We start from the raw sequence: 16,156 nt of genomic DNA on the forward strand, positions 1-16,156 counted from the left end.
ACCCAGACACAAGAGCATGACAACAGCAGTATCTGGTATGGCAAAGTCAGTGGATACTTTACTACAGGCTTAAAATTCCATAAGTGAAATGCTGTTGCACATCCTTGGAATAATAACAAGAAGCACCTACACTCACCCTGGACAACAAGAACTGCAGGGCACAAAAAGAAAGTGTCCTAGAAGCCAGGGAGAAACCAGAAAGCATCAAAAATAGGCCATGTTTGTGCATAATATCATGACTTATGCATAATATATTCACATTTGTTTTATTTCTTGCAGTTTCAGTACAGTAAATCTATTTTAAAAGTTGTTTTTCAAGATGGCACTTTGATTATTATACTACAGCTTCTGTTGAATTTATTTCAGCATATGACAACAAGAGCATTTTCTGTATTAAATGGTAAAATAGCCAACACATTGACCATTGAGACAACTGTCAAATGTGTACATCTGTCCATGGTCCTGAAATTATAGCTATAGTTTTTTTTTAACACAAATGCATTGATCAGAATAAAAACAAAAAGCACTTCCAAACTATCAAACCAATTCAGAACATCAAAATGAAAAATGGGCTGCTATTATGACTTCCTGTGCCTGACATCCAGGATCCTATCCTGAAACTGATCAAGCCTTGGTTAGTTTTAAATTGCAAAGACGAGTTGCACTCATCAGTGCTGATTGTCTCAATATGATTTGAATATGTTGGCAGTCTGTTTCTGTTAATAATACAGACAGCAGTTATTTGCAGTCCTTCACCAATCTGTCTGCGAGTGGTTGCAGTCAGTCTGAGTTGGACCATGATTGTTTAGAGCACCAGGTGACCTTTGCATTTGGCTTAAGATTTAAAGTGATCGCCCAGAGGCTGAACGTGTTGCCGGCTCAGCCTCTAGGTCACTGCAACTAGTGGGAATTGATTTCCAAAGATGCAACCATGGAGGTATCATTTTTTTCTGTTTTTTTTAACTAGTTGCGAGGTTGCCATCCTACTTTACTCTAGTGTGAGAGAATGCTAACCAAGTTTAAGTAGCTAAAGCTAAATGAATAATTTATAGTGCTTTATTTAACCAAGTAATTTTTAGTAAACATTAAAAAAAATCAGCATGTGAAGAAGAAAAGGACATCCTGAACAAAACGACGTGAAGCACAGTGTCCAAGGTGACAGACCTTCAGCTCATGCCATTACCACACCTGCAACCTTCTATTATAGACTAGTAGACTAGTAGGTCTCTGAAGCAGGATCTCCTCAGCCAGTATTAGCATGCCAGGCGCATTGTGATTTCATCTCCAGAGGACCCTTTGTGACTATATCATGCCCTGGGATGAGAGCATCCTGGGGTTTCAGCTTCAGCAAAAAATACGATTTCACTTCAGTTATTTAATGTCATCTGCCAAAAAGAAAAGTTTAAACACTCAGTTTAGGTTAGATATATTTAACCTGTAGTCTTCACATTAACAACACATGTTACAGCACATCTATGTTATGAAACTGGTTTTCTTAAAACGAGCCTCTAAAAACAGTTTTTAATGTGTGTGCTCCCACTGTTTATTGAATATATAAAGGTAAAAAGGTAACACCCACGGAGAGCTTCAGAAAAGAGCGGACTGTTCTCAGTTTTACCAATTTGTTCTGGCCAAGTCAGGAAACACTTCAATGTTTCGACCTAGTGGCTTTCATTGGAGCATGTCTGGTACAATGTAAGTCTAATCAGTCAGTTAGACAGCAGACTGATTGGTTTCCTGGATTTGTTTGTCGAACATTTAGTCTGTTAGTGCGCCAAAAGGCCACCGCTAATGAGTTCTAGGAAAGGAAATCAGGCCACGGCTGACAGCCCATTACCATCTACATGGATAAAAGTGATGTGAACCATGGAGAACTTCTGAGGAACACTTACTTTTTGTAAAGCATAAATAAAGAGATTTTATAAATGCTCCTATTAACAATTAAAATTGTTTATTTATTTTACAGCTTAATTGAAGTGAATTGACTAAAAAAAAATGGTTCTATCCTTTATATTTGATAGAAATAGAAATGTCTGTGAAGACATTCAGGAAATACGACAGATAAAAAAAGTTTGAAATTTCACTCAAGTTACAACTGAATATAAATTGGACCTAAGTGAGTGATGTGAAGCTGGAAAGCATTTAGAAGTCTGAATGTGGTTGTTTGCCATTAGTTGTGAGGCTGCTGCCACCACCCAGCCAAACCCATTATCCCAGAGGACAAACCGTAAAGCTGTTCATTGATTTATCGACAGCAGGACCATCAGATGGGGAACGTACTGTACTGAAAGGCTTAGAGTAAGGCTTTTTCCTGTAAGTGTATAAAGTAGGTGGGTCTTTAAAATGATTTAGCTGATTTTCTCACTTAGGAGGAAGTGAGTTCAAAATCTGAAGGGAACGAAGCCAAATCTTTAAGTGGGAGAAAGGGAATGAGGTCTCTGACTGGCTCAATTCTGTATTTATAGAGCCAGAGTGAAGACTGGGGAAGCTTGCCAAATGAGGAGATCTTATAAAGAACTAGAGTCCGTCCATGACTCCATCCAGGGTATTGATAAGTACTAGGCTGGTACAGTCAGTCAGTCAGCATGGGTTTCCAGTTCTGCGTGCCGTCAGCTGCATGTACGCCTGTCAGTGTGACTGTCTCATAACTCTGAGTCTAGATACAGGCTGCGATCAAAGGGTAGTCCGACAAAGAAGACACCCTTACCTCTTTTAAATTTGATTCGTTTCAATGTAAAAAAAATCATCTTCCTCTGCACCTCTGGACCACACCCAGTGCCTGTGTGACTCATTTGGACCATTTGCATGTGTGTTCTGCAGTTACACAACCTAACCTAACATTATGCAAATAGCAACTCCTACGTCAAACCAAATTCCTAAGGAGCATGCTCATTGTTGTTTTTTTTGTTTGTTTGTTTTTTTACATTTGTGCAGGTTATTTCATTCAGTACAAAGTTTGATGACTGTGCACAAAAACAAAAACAGGTTTAAGTTCCTAGTTCGGCTGTTAATTGTCTCATTAGGTGGTACACGTAATAGATTTGTCTGTTGTTGCTGATTCTACTATAAGGCAGGAGATTATGCATAAACCACCGGAACTGTAGCATGTGCCATCGTGCCCTCACTCACAGAGACATACCAACCCACACACTTTTTATCAACCACAGCTCTTTTCCACTAATACCTACTTGAGTTGGTTCGGCACGGCTCGACTCAGTTTTTAGGGATTTCCACTGAGTGGTAGTACCTGGTACCGGGCACTTTTTTTAGTACCTACTCGGCCAGGGGTCCAAGTGATATGAGGCAGTCTGAAAATATAACGGCAACAGACTGCATGGCACAGACTGACGTCACTCAATGAGTCATGAGTCTCTATCATGAAAATCAAAACCACCATTATTTAAAAAAAAAAAAAAAAAAAACCCAGCAAAGATAAAATGGCTTCACAAAAAATAATACCCTCATCCCCGAGTCTGCCAAAAAGCCATACACCGTGTAGCAGATGTCCTCCTTTGTTGTGGCTAGGGCTGCCACAAACGATTATTTTGATAGTCGACTAATCAGATCATGCATCCATTGGACGTACAACGTACAGCTTATTGCACCAGCATGCATCTGCTCTTATATAACTATCATTAGCTTACAGCTTGAAGTGTTTAAGGTATGTGCTAACTAAAAATAAAGACAAGATGGTAGTTTATTAAATTTTAATGAAATTTGCAGAAGCTTAATAAACTCAGCCGTCTGCTTTTTGCTATCTAAAATATAACAGGACACCAGAGTATATTCTGAGCATCTCACATTTCTGATAATCAGTTGTCTGCTTGACGTTTATTCAGCTGTGTAAAAACTATAACTTTAATCTCAGCCAAGCTGATTTACTCAGAAATAAATAAAATACTGAAAAAAGCCAAACAATAACATTTTTAAGTTATCTAAGTGACTTATATATCATGTTTAACCTGAGTAGCAAAAGACGGCGGTGGGTTTGAAAACGATTTGCCCGGAGTCCGGGTGTCCGGTGTTCTCACCGGCTCTATCGAGCTAGTGGGTAACAGACGTCTCCAAAAAAGACGTCGGGGCGCTTTTGAAAATATGTGGTGTCTTGATAAACTGAGCAGATATTTGAGGTTTATACAGGTCCATTCTCACCTGAAAATATGTTAAATGTTTATTTTGTAACCCAGAAAGAATAATAAGAGTAATATTAAAACTAGTTGCCGCCATTGTTGGAAACTGAGCAGGGCCGCGCTATGAATTCTGGGACACTGCTTCTTCTTCTTCGGTGTTCAACTGCAGCTGGCATCCTTGTACATGCAGTGCTGCCATCTTCTGTTTCAGTCCGTTATTACACTCTTAAATCCTACTACTTAGTCCTGCGTCTTTTGGGATCTTACAAAGCTTCAAACGACGCGTCGACTATTAAATTAGTCGTCGACGATTTTAATAGTCGATGTAATCGTGACTAGTCGACTAATCGTGGCAGCCCTAGTTGTGGCATTCATGGCCTCACAGGCGTCACAGGACTTTTGACCGCATTGCTATAACAACCCTACACAATTTGGTGGTACTCAGTTTTAATGGAAAACAACAGAAACCAAGTTGAGTTGAGCTGAGTCAATACCAGTGGAAAAGGTCTATTACTGCCAGATTTGGTCACCTTTTTGACACTTTGGTCAAGACCTTAGATCCGTCAGAGCGGTGCCTGCAGAGGTGAACTGCTGCCGCTGAGCAATCCAAACATAGAAATAATGGAAGTTGTCCAGAGGTGCAAAACTTGATGATCATGAAGGGAGATTGGACAAATTTGATGTCAGGTAAGGTTTTCATTTTGATCGCACCTCGTACGTGACACAACATGAGGGTCATAACAGGCACCAAGTCAGTTTTGAATGTTTAGACATGTCTGAGTAGACTAACAGGCAGCATAATCCAAACCTTCCCACTTCCCGTAGATTCTGACTGTAAATTTTGATTACTGTAACATTATTGCAGAAAATTTAAACTATTAATTCTTGTCATTTAAATTTTTTCTGGGATTTTAAATTGAAACAAATATGCTGCCTGTGTGAAGACCAGTTGTTATTCTAACAGCACTGAATGAAACTGTTCAAATCTATGATTTCTGAACAATGAAACTACGTTATAACATTATTATATAAGCATTTGTACTAATACTGTTCACTTTCATTCATTCTTATTAATTGCCAATATATATTGAGATAGTCTTGGTTTTTTTATAATTACAAATCCAGAAGAAAAGACCAAAACCAAAGTGACACTCTCTCCATGCTTGCTGATGTGGTTGATAGCTGTCACAACAACCACATCTGTGCTTAAAAAATACAAATCTTATGAATATAAATATGTTTTAATAATTATCTAAAACATCATGGTTTTGTAGTTCCTATCAAAGTTTGCTCACTTATTATAAATATTAGCATTTTTTAGGACTACAGTGGAACCCCGACTTACGAATACCCCATTTAACGAAAAATTCAAGTTAGGAAGGCACTTAACAGCAATATTTCTGCCAGTGTTATGGCAAAATGCCCACGTAACGAAATCCGCTGGCTCTGATTGGCTGAGCCCAGAATGCCCACAATGCCTTCCGAATCATGTGACAACCCCCTTGGCATTTGTAATTGCTCTTCGCTGTTCCACTTGAGCGACGTATTGTTGTTGCAATTAGCAATTAGCTTATAGCCTGTCGTTCACTCAAAAGGCGCGATGGGTGCTTCGACTTACGAAAATTTTCGACTTACGAAAGACCCTCGGGAATTAATTAATTTTGTAAGTTGGGGTTCCACCATACTTTGGGTATGGAATAATACACGTGGTGTGGTACAAACTGTTTCCAGCAGCGTAATGGTGTTTGTTGGCTTACCTTAAAGTTAACGACATGATGATTATTTGGGATCATGAAGGAATGTGTCACACAGTGGAGCTCTGAGACACAGAGGAATGAGTCAGACCAGTTCATCGATGGTTTTGGTCTTTTCACAGTGAGAATCAAGAATGTCACCAGCATGAAAACCAGCGCTTTTGCAACCAAAGGATGAAACTTGATAATTAGTCACTATTCTGATGCCTCTTGTTTTTTTGTTTTTTTTTGTAATTTTAAATTCAGGAGAGCAATCACATCAAATTAAAAACGCTCCTGGTGATTGAGAAACTGTTTAGTTCACAAATTTCTTGACAGTTTAATTCAGTAATCAGGCTACTCAGCAGGAAGCTTTAACACCACAGGGTAACAGTGGAACATCAGATGATAAACAAACAGACAAATCAGGCTCCATTTTAATTACTTTAGGGGCAAAAATGTTTAATTTTAATTTTCCTTAAATTTAAACTTATATTAAGTTTGTGGATACTAAAAACTGCAGGTAAAAGCGATGCGGGAGGAGTTGGGCTCATTCTGAGTTAGGTCCTTGTGCCTTTAGGCATTAGTAAGTGCATAGTGCAGTAATTACATGGAAAACATACCACAGGGGATTTGGTTGAAGCGATTTCAATAAGCCTTTAATGAAATATTTCTCAGGAGCTGGCCATTACTTTGGTGCCAGGAAGCAGATCTTCTTTTGGAATAATGATGCCTCAGAAGGTTTCCAGCCCTGCATGGGAGACATCAGAGATAAATTGAGCAGAGCCATCGCCACAAAGAGGGCACAGTTATTGTGGTGGTGCACGGTTAATCTCCTACTCCCTCAGCAGAGTCTGTAGATGTGTAGTACCCGCATTGTAGGTTGCTGAGAGTCGTGACGACGGTGTATCATACTTACTTGTCTTTGTCCTTGTAAAAATGTTTACCTCACAGGTATGGTGGTTCCAAATATGGCCTCTGAGTCTTCTGGTCTTTTCCAGAATTAGCCCTGCTAAGGTGAATACATCGTGTCTGTGGATTTAGGCTGTGTGTACCGCTAGAGCCCTCATGTCTCAGTGTTTTAACTGTGTGAACTAATCAGCCACAACATTAAAACCACTGACAGTGAGGTGAGTGACACTAATTATCTCATCACAGAGGCTCCAAGCCCATTGTTCCTTCAGTGGTCTGGTTTCAGTCATTATGCAAAGGTACTGTTTATAAGGTTGGGAAAACCTGCAGTCAGCTGAGAAGTTACTTGGATGAGTGACGAAACGTTTCTCCCACTGAAAACGCTACGTTAAGATGAACAGAATCAACTTTTGGAGATTTACTTACCTGGATGATTGAGCATGCATCAAGACATAATGCACTACTGCCCCCAAAGGTGTCACTTTATCAAGTAGATGCTGTTTGTCAACCACTAAACAACAAAGACAGAAGAAAAGCACTGCTGGTCCAATGCATGGCGTGCAGTTCAGTCTACTGTGCGAGCAGGAGAAACGTTTAAAGCCATGGATGACTGCTGCCATCAGAAAGTTTTGAAAAATAGGAGAAAACGAGGTCCAAACTCTGCCAGGTAAAGTTATTCTACTATGCAGCTATACAGTTGAAACAGCTGTGAACCTCTAATATGTAGCACAATAAGATGATTCCCATTTCAGCAGTTGATTGGCTCTTTGGAGCCATCTTTGTCATTACAGAATTCTCTAATAATTTGTTTGTAGTACACAGCTGTCAGTACCTACTAAAAGTGGTCCAGGGAAGGATGATCAGTGACAGGAACAATTTAAGAGAAAGACATGGGACTCAAAAAATCATGAATTTTCAAAACCTCATTTTGGTGTGAAGTCAGCAAACATTTTAAGCATTTTTTTTACCGTACCTGACCGGTGATTCTGTTCATGCTGCGTCTATTAAAAATAATGTTAATTTAGATAAAGCTTTAAAATAAATCAATGAAAAGGATCCAAGATGCCTATGAGTGCAAGACATGTTTCTAGAGGGGCTTTGCTAGTGCACAGGAACCATGATCTAATTTAGTCTTGCTGAACTGCTAAAATCTCCTACAACTCCCACATGAGTGGAACAGCTGAACCGTGGCGCCATGGAAGGAAGAGGCCTGGACTGCACTGTTTACCTGCAGAAAGATGGCACCTGCACACAGTATGGGAAGAAGGCAGCTCTGTGGGAGCAGCACAGTGATCTGTGTTATGTTCTGCTGGGAAACATTGGGAAACATTTTGACTTTTACTGGAATGCTGTTGCAAACCACATACACCCCTCTATGACAGAGATGTTCCCTGATGGCGGTCACTTATTTCTGCAAGATAATGGGTCCTGTCACAGTGAAGAACAAGTACAGGAAGATTTTAAAGAACCAAAATCCAAGATCCCGATTAGACTTATACATTCCAAAGATTTCAATCTCCAAGATGAGTTGATAAAACACATTAAATATATGAAGGTCCACCTCAAAACTTCCAACATATAAAGAATGTGCTGTGAACGTCTTGGTGTCTGATACCTCAGGAGAAATTCTGAAGTCTTGATGAGTCAGGTGGTTTTTAATGTTGTGACTGATCGTTGTCTGTGTGTAGCACAGTTCGTGCTGGTTTAGACGGTCTTCCTGGTCTCGTTCCTCGACTCCTTTTAACAGTAACCAGTCGTTTAACTCTTAAATTACATGTTTACACTGGAAACTGAGGTCTGTCCTTTGGTGCGTTCATGCCAGACATGAAGCAACGTCTCACCTTGAGTTACTCATACAAATACGGGTGCATTGAAAAAACACAAATGTTCGCCGCTAGCAGCCTACAAGAAGAGGAGGCGTACACTCAATAGCTGGAATCAAGTTACACTAATCCTTTTTCAGAACATATCATGAACTCCTACAGTTTTGTTTTTCTCCAACTCTGTCTCCTTTTTTCATGTATGTAAAAGTGACGTTGAGCCATGCAATTCGATCTCCCCTGACATGCGTCAGTATGCTCAATCGGTGATGTTCAGAGCATCACAGCTGATGAGGTTTTGCAACACAGTGTGAAGTGATTTTTTTGCAAAACTTTAAATAACCTCATGTGGATGCAAGTTTTAAACGCATCTTTTCACTTTGCCTGCATTAATTCACCTCTTCGCGTTGACTTGATATGTAAAAACTTTGCTTCGTGTTTGGAGTGAACTCATCACTAATCTGTCTTTATTCTACTTTCATATGTTAACATTTCAGTGACGCTGTCCGCTACTACGACTTGTATGATTACAGCTATGTTGTACCTGCTGTGAGATAACGTTTAATAAGTTAGACAGTGAAACTCTGTTCGTACTTTCACACTGAAAATGATTGTTTCACCTTTGGGAGTTTTTTCTTTAATAAGGTAAGACGGAAAATGGGTACTTTTTTCTAGAATTAGCCACACTTATGTATTACCAGCTTTTAAGCTAAGCCAGAAAGCAAACATTTGCCAAACTTTCCTTTGAGAGAAAAAGAGGAAACAATGGTGAGAGTCTTTTGTCCTGCCTGCTGCTCTGTCTCCTGCACGTTATGAATGAAGTGGCTGTTGGAAGCAGTATTGCCTTTGTTTACTAAGCTGTGTGCATTTCTCTCCTCCAGCCCCGTCATGAGTACTTTAATGTGCCTGTGTACTGATTGGCTGCCACCGCTGCTGCTGCTGCTGCTGCTGCTGCTGCTATCCACCTTGCATGCTGAGCTCCTCAGTGCCTGGCACCTTCCTTTCTGCACGCGGCACCTGACATTGTCATTGGTTTGGGGTGTAACAGTATTTTCAGTTTTCATTCATTTTCATACATGACAGTCATGATACAATATTATCAAATTCAAATTTAAAACAACCATGAATGGAAGCATTTACACAAAGAGATCTGCATCCTGTTTATGGGGCGTGAAAACATTATCGATTCATTTGATTTTTTGCGGTGATGCATTGTCACATGCCTGTCATTGCTCCACTGAACTCTTTGTATCATTTCAACAGTTTCCTTGTTATTGTTGTAAAGCAGCAAATTAAGTGCCATCATGACCCAAAAATAAATATTAACAATAATTTAAAGTGGACCTATTATACTGCAGGAGTCTGCATGAAAACTCTTAGATTAAACGCTTTTCTGGGTCACACTGAATAAAACTTAAGAGTCTGTTTTGCAAATTGTGGTCATTCCAACTCTCAGAAAGGAGGTAACCCAAGTACACATGTTGGTTTGTGGTTTCACAGTCAGAGCTAGGGCTGTGCGATATGACCATAATCTCATATCCCGATATAAAACATCTATCGTCCGATAACGATATAAATCACAAAAATGTAACATTTTCTGTAAATTCTGTGAATCTCGACTTGCGTGAAGTGTTTCCAGCTGGGCGTCGTGTATCTGGAGTCGAGTGTTTTAACCGATGCATTAAACTATACATTTATAGACATAAGTTGTAACGGCCGCCGTTTTCTTCGTGAGTATTTATTACACGGTGTGCTGCGGGGAAAAGCCTGTTCTAACGTTTGAGTCTAAAGTTTATTTTTTAGCACCTGACAGCTCCTTTTTTGCTTCTCATCAGTAAATACTCTGCATACTCTTTCACGTGATTCAGTTTATTTTGAAATGTCTCAACAAGATCCTGAGCTTTATTGTGAAAGGTTTATGTGGAAAATAAACAAGCGGACACGTGATGGTTTTACCGTCGTTGTTGCTAACGGCAACGCATAAAAACAGGCGCTTGTCCGTCCGTAGTGTGGTTATATTAAATATAAGAGAAAGAGAGAACTTTAAGAAATTAATATAGCCACTACAGTGACCATCAAAACAATGAAAAAATATTGCCGTAAACAGTTTATTTTGCGACACCATGAAACAAACGATAGCGTAAAATTAAACAATAGACGTTTTTATATTGTCATCCGATATATATCGTTATATCGAACAGCCCTAGTCAGAGCCATGTCTTGCTCATTGCAACCAGTTTCAAAAACAAGATGGTGACGGCAAGAGCGTTCATCTCGAGAGACTTCCATAACCAATCGGTGATGTCACTGCTCTTTTATACCTCTAGTGTTTCTTTTAACAACCACAGAGACAGTGTTTCTTTCTTTTAATTCCAGTAAGTTTCCCCCGCTCCTTTGCTTTGTGTTTTGAGCTAAAGCTAGCTTCAGGATATTTTGAACAAGTCAGGTCCAACAAACAGCATCTCGTATTTAATTTACTTTTGGCTGCCGTAGTCATCCACTGAAAATCTGGCGTTGTGACAGCTTTGAGTCAAACTGTTTATGAAAATTGTGTAACAGAAAATAATAGGTCCACTCTAAATAGCAGTTCCACTTAGTAAATAACTTCTTCCGCTTCATAGCTGCATCTCTTTCTGGAAAAAACGCATTAAGTTGACCTTGTTAATCATGATGGCATACAAGACTGATTTAGATTTATGTCAAATAAGAGATTATATCAGTTTTTTATGATAGATGTTCTTCACAAAATGTTTCTTTCATATTTTTGTTCATTTGTGCTGTTTCCACTTGGTCTTTGGGGAAACAAGTAGTACAGGTGCTGACTGTGTTTAAAAATACAGTTCAGTACTTTTAAAAGTATTTAATTATAAACACAGAGAATTTCAAAATTCTCGAAGTCCACATCACAAAATACAAACCTGAGCTTTAATAAAACACAGACTCCAAGCTCACCACTCATACCTGAGTCAGTATTACATCCATGAGGGGTTCATCCAGTTTTTTCATGTTTTTAACTTGTTTTGACTCACAGGTCATGTTTGTGGGAAGTGAATGCAATAGAAGTCATGTTCACCCATTTCTGTATCTCATCTGTTTTGCTTGTATCTTCTCACTCTCACATCATACGTATCTGTTTGATTTTTAGGTTTTTCTTTTTGCTGTGATCTTGTAAAACGTTCTTATGAGCGTGAAAATCAAACCAGTGTTCACACTGAAGCGCACAGTAGATGTTTTAATAGTTTTTAAGTGTCTGTCTCTTAATAAGCAAAGTTATTTAAAAAATATTCACAGATCGTGATTATTTCCTATTTAAATAAATATTTAAATAAATAGAAAAAAAGTTTTTCAAGGTAAGTGGTTTCAGAAGAATTCTGCCTAAATGAATATTGTGTTTGCAATGATTGCACGGATTAAAGATTCTTCGGGGTTTTATGTTGATTATAGACGTTAAAACGCTTGAAACAATTAGACCTACAAATAGGTTTTCTATTATAAATAAATAAATATTTCAAATGAAATGTCTTTTCTGTGTCTTGCTAATGAAAGCCAGCTGAATAAATGGACCTTCACTTTATTGATGTACGTAATGGATACATAATAAATTGTTTACGATTCTCTGTCACATCAGCACACTGGTGTCTTTCTTTAATATAACCGTTGTTCTCTGAGTTTATGGATTTCCCCCCTGTGGCTCTCTGAAATTGGAAGGTTTTTTCCACAGCTTTTATTTTCTGTCTGAATTGTGCAGAACTCCATTCGTTTCCCAGATTAACGGGTTTAGCCTACATAATCGGCAACAAGGGATTCATCACTCTGACAAAATATTTCCCCCGTGTGAAAAGTCTATAAAGGGTGATTAATGCAGAGCGGATGTTTCGAGGTCACGTCTGAACATTTTGCACTGAAAATGAAACCACAGATGCCACTGTGCGGAAGTGTTAGCTTAAATGAATTTTATGTCACTGCTCTGATGAATTTACTCTCTTTACTTTGTGCTGAACCTTTTTTTAGGATGCCAAAGTAAGTGATTCTCTTTGTTTCTGACACAAGCCCTGAAATTTGTTAACTACAACTTGTGACACTAGTTAGAACTGGTTAGGGTAGGATTAGCAAAGTAGATGTGCATTAAATAGGATAGAGCCTGTCTGTCCTGTTATTTGTTTATTTATTCCAAGTTAGTGCATATATAAATGTGAGGGATGTTGAATAGTGAAGATATTTTCTATAAAATCACCAGTTTATTAACAAAACTGAAGTATGAGGTTGGGGGTGGCTCTTGCTTGTTCTGCTTTCACTTGTATTTAAATGTATTCCTTTGTAGAACAGCCAATAAAGAGTTAAAGAGCAGGTCAGGAAGTCGGGCCTTCTATGCATGCTATTGGCAAACCTCATATAGATCATGATGTTTTAAGATGCTTTAGACCCCTGCAAACCTGCAAGCTCCTTTGCATCTCAGCTCGTCCTTCTCTGACTGAATAAAGATTGAGATTAAGAGTAAAAGATAAACCAGCACCCAAGTACCTTAAACCTGCATTTTCTTTTTTAATTGACACCAGGGGCGACTCTTCTGGTCCTACCCGAGTCTATGAGAAAACAGGCCATGACTCACTTTCACTGTGCCCCTGATTAGTCGCTAGTTTCACGTCATGCTGAATCAAACATTAAGTTCAATTTTTAATTTTTATCTTTGTATTTTTAGAGTCAGAAAGGAGAATTAGCCAGGTTGTGCTCATTGGCTGATGTCAAACACTGGTCATCTATAGTTGACACTGAGGCTGCTGCTTCTGTTTTGTACCCACTTTGATTGTCTGTCGTGATGTCAGCCAATTTTTTTCCCCTCATTTAAAAAAAAATTACAAATGAATAAAAACTCAAATTGACAGATGACAATATGACATCACATCAAACACAGAAGCAAATGAACAGAAATAGTGGAGTGGAGGCAAAAAGGTGGATTTTATGTATTTCTTTAAATTTGCATGGCGTTTGGTCAGTGAGGATCAGTAGGTTGGACATAAAACAGATGGGGATTGTGGGATCCCGAGGCTGGGGAGCCTGGACAGCTGCCCCATGACCCAGAATTGTTCTACTGGAGCACAAAGCCAGAATGGGTAGAAATAATCATCTATTTCAGTGGGACAGAGTGATGTTACTTAAACCCATTATGTTCATTTTATGAGTGGTGATGCTGTGAAAACACGTATTTGTGAGATATTGGGGGGGGGGGGGGGGGGGGGGGGGGGGGGGGGGGGGGTAAAGGATGCAAGGATGCAGATTGTTCTTAAAACAAGAGATGATGATCAATTATGACGTTTTTTTCATTTGGCGTTAGTGATGGTTTTAAGGTGTGTTGTTTAAGTGTTGAAATTGATCGAAGATCAGGAAACTGTTGCCACTGAATAGGTGCCCCAGATTGGTTAATCCTTCCTGTTTCCATGGAGGGAGCTTAATGGGTTTCTCCTCAATTTTAAATATTGGATTATGCCTGATGGAGGTTAGAGGAGGATGTTGCTTGCTGTAGATCAGGCAGAGAGAGTGGTACTTACTGTATTTGATTTGAAGCAGTAATGACCTGTAACTGATCTCCCAGTGAAAACAATCTTTACAGTTTAGGTTTTTGGTCCAATCTCAGATATACAGTATTTAAGTTTGTGGGAGAGGAAATAGTTTTAGAAATTTGGAGTCTAAGGGACCATATTTTTTTGCTTTTTGAAGTGTGGTCAATTGAATTATAGGTTTTCAATCTTTCCAATAGAATTTGTTGACTGTAGAGTTAATGGAGGAAAATCATTGTGGAGGTGAAGTAACAGGGGTCATTGCGAGGGGAGGCTCGTCATTTTTATGGAGGCGATGTGATGGATTTAAGAAAATGGGAGTGTTCCCTTTGGTCATGGAGTTGTTGGATACTGTGAAAATTTGTGGTAAAGTTGCATTTGAAGATATTTTTTGGGTTAACTGAAATATTTATTCCATGGTATTTAATAAGCTGGGTTTTATGATTACAGTGTAGGTCCCCTTGTACGGCTTAAAGGAAGTTCACTGAGTAGCCAGAGACCTTACCAAAACTGTTGATCAGAGTGGACTGATAGAAGCGAGGTTGTGGGACTGGTTAGCCAGAGAATGATGTCATCAGTGTATAAACAGATGTTGTGATTATGTAAACTTGTTGCCATTCTTGTGATGTTATCAGTCTGTATCTGTTTAACTAAATTAACTGGAAATATTTGTCCATTAATGATTACAGATGATGTTGGAGTATTATATAGGAATTTGATTGTCACCCACTGGTGATAGTAGTCCTGTTTTAAACCCTCAAGAGTGTTTTCATCTTGATCATGACAAGTAAGGGACGGACCAGACTGAAGGTTGGGGAAACCTACAGTCAGTTGAGACTTAACAAGTCAAAAAGAGTCTTTAGTCTCCTACTAAAAACGCTACATCCAGATGAGCAGAATCAACTTTCTGGCGTAGGCTCCTGGGTAGTAACTTGTCACTCACATAGTAAAGCACACCCTGCTTTACCCTTCTTTTGAAGTGTAATGCTATAAACATAATTTTCAGATGAATTCAGCAAACAATGTGATTTTTACTGGATTTGATTAATGATTCTGTTCTGGTTTTATGTCCCATATATGCTACAATAGCAGAAACTTGGTGTGTTCAGCCATATAGACATAGTTAAGACAGCCTGCTGAAGTGTGGGGAAGAAAAGTGATTTAAGTGATCGAACGTGGCATGGTTAAGGTACCAAACTAGCTGGTCTAAGCATTTCAGAAACATCTCTGTGGTTCCTAGAGAATGGTCAGTTCCCTGGACAAAAATGTCTTGTTGATGTGCAGGTATGCAGAAGAGCATCTCTGAACCCACAACATCTCAAACTCAGAAGCAGGTGGGCTACAGCAGCAGAAGACCACTCTGGGTGCCACTCCTGTCAGCTAAGAAGTTCATACAGGCTCACTAGAATTGGACAATAGAAAATTGGAAAAACATCACCTGGTCTAATGAGTCTCAGCATTTGGATGGTGGTGTCTGAATGTGGTCTAAACAACATGAAAGCATGGATTCATCCTGTTTTATGTCAAAGATAAGACAGGTGGTAGAGGGGGCGAATGTAATGTCTTTGTTGGGACACTTTCGACCCCTTAGTATCAACTGAGAATTGTTTAAACACCACAGCCTCTGGAGTATGTAGCTGACCATGTACATCCCTTTATGACCACAATATCCATCTCCTGATGGCTATTTTCAGCAGGATGACCCATCATGACACAAAACTCAGATCATTTCAAACTGTTTTCTTGGATATGACAATAAGTTCACCGTACTCAAATGGCCTCCACAGTCACCAGATCTCAGTACACTAAATCTTGGGATGTGGTGAAACAGGAGGTTCAGATCATAGATCTGCAGCAACTGTGTGATGCTGTCATGTCAGTATGGACCAAAATCTTAGGAATGTTTTCAGCACTTTGCAGAATCTATGGCATGAATAACTGAGGTAGTTCTGAAGTGAAAAAGGGGACCAACCCAGAGGACACGCCACCTGCTGGCCATTATAAAG

At 39.2% G+C, this 16,156-nt stretch overlaps 1 protein-coding gene across 8 annotated transcripts in view; it reads left to right on the forward strand.

The window, feature by feature from the left end:
• The window catches only part of LOC146491044 (AP-1 complex subunit sigma-2), a 39,842-nt gene that overhangs the window by 11,123 nt on the left and 12,563 nt on the right, over positions 1-16,156 (forward strand). For 2 of the 8 annotated variants that reach the window (XM_085151754.1, XM_085151756.1), the window contains 2 exons: positions 6,818-6,880; positions 9,477-12,217. The exons of 2 other annotated variants lie outside the window; for them this stretch is intronic. In XM_085151754.1, the coding sequence (XP_085007880.1) occupies positions 6,818-6,880; positions 9,477-9,512 (99 nt within the window). In that variant the 3' untranslated portion in view covers positions 9,513-12,217. Of the gene's footprint in view, positions 1-168; positions 12,218-12,606; positions 12,616-16,156 lie in introns of those variants that run through there. 4 more of the 8 variants (XR_014872422.1, XM_085151762.1, XM_085151755.1 and 1 more) reach the window with 4 other exon arrangements.

The sequence above is a fragment of the Neolamprologus multifasciatus genome, chromosome 23, assembly GCF_963576455.1.
Source record: "Neolamprologus multifasciatus chromosome 23, fNeoMul1.2, whole genome shotgun sequence".
Classification (NCBI taxonomy): domain Eukaryota; kingdom Metazoa; phylum Chordata; class Actinopteri; order Cichliformes; family Cichlidae; genus Neolamprologus; species Neolamprologus multifasciatus.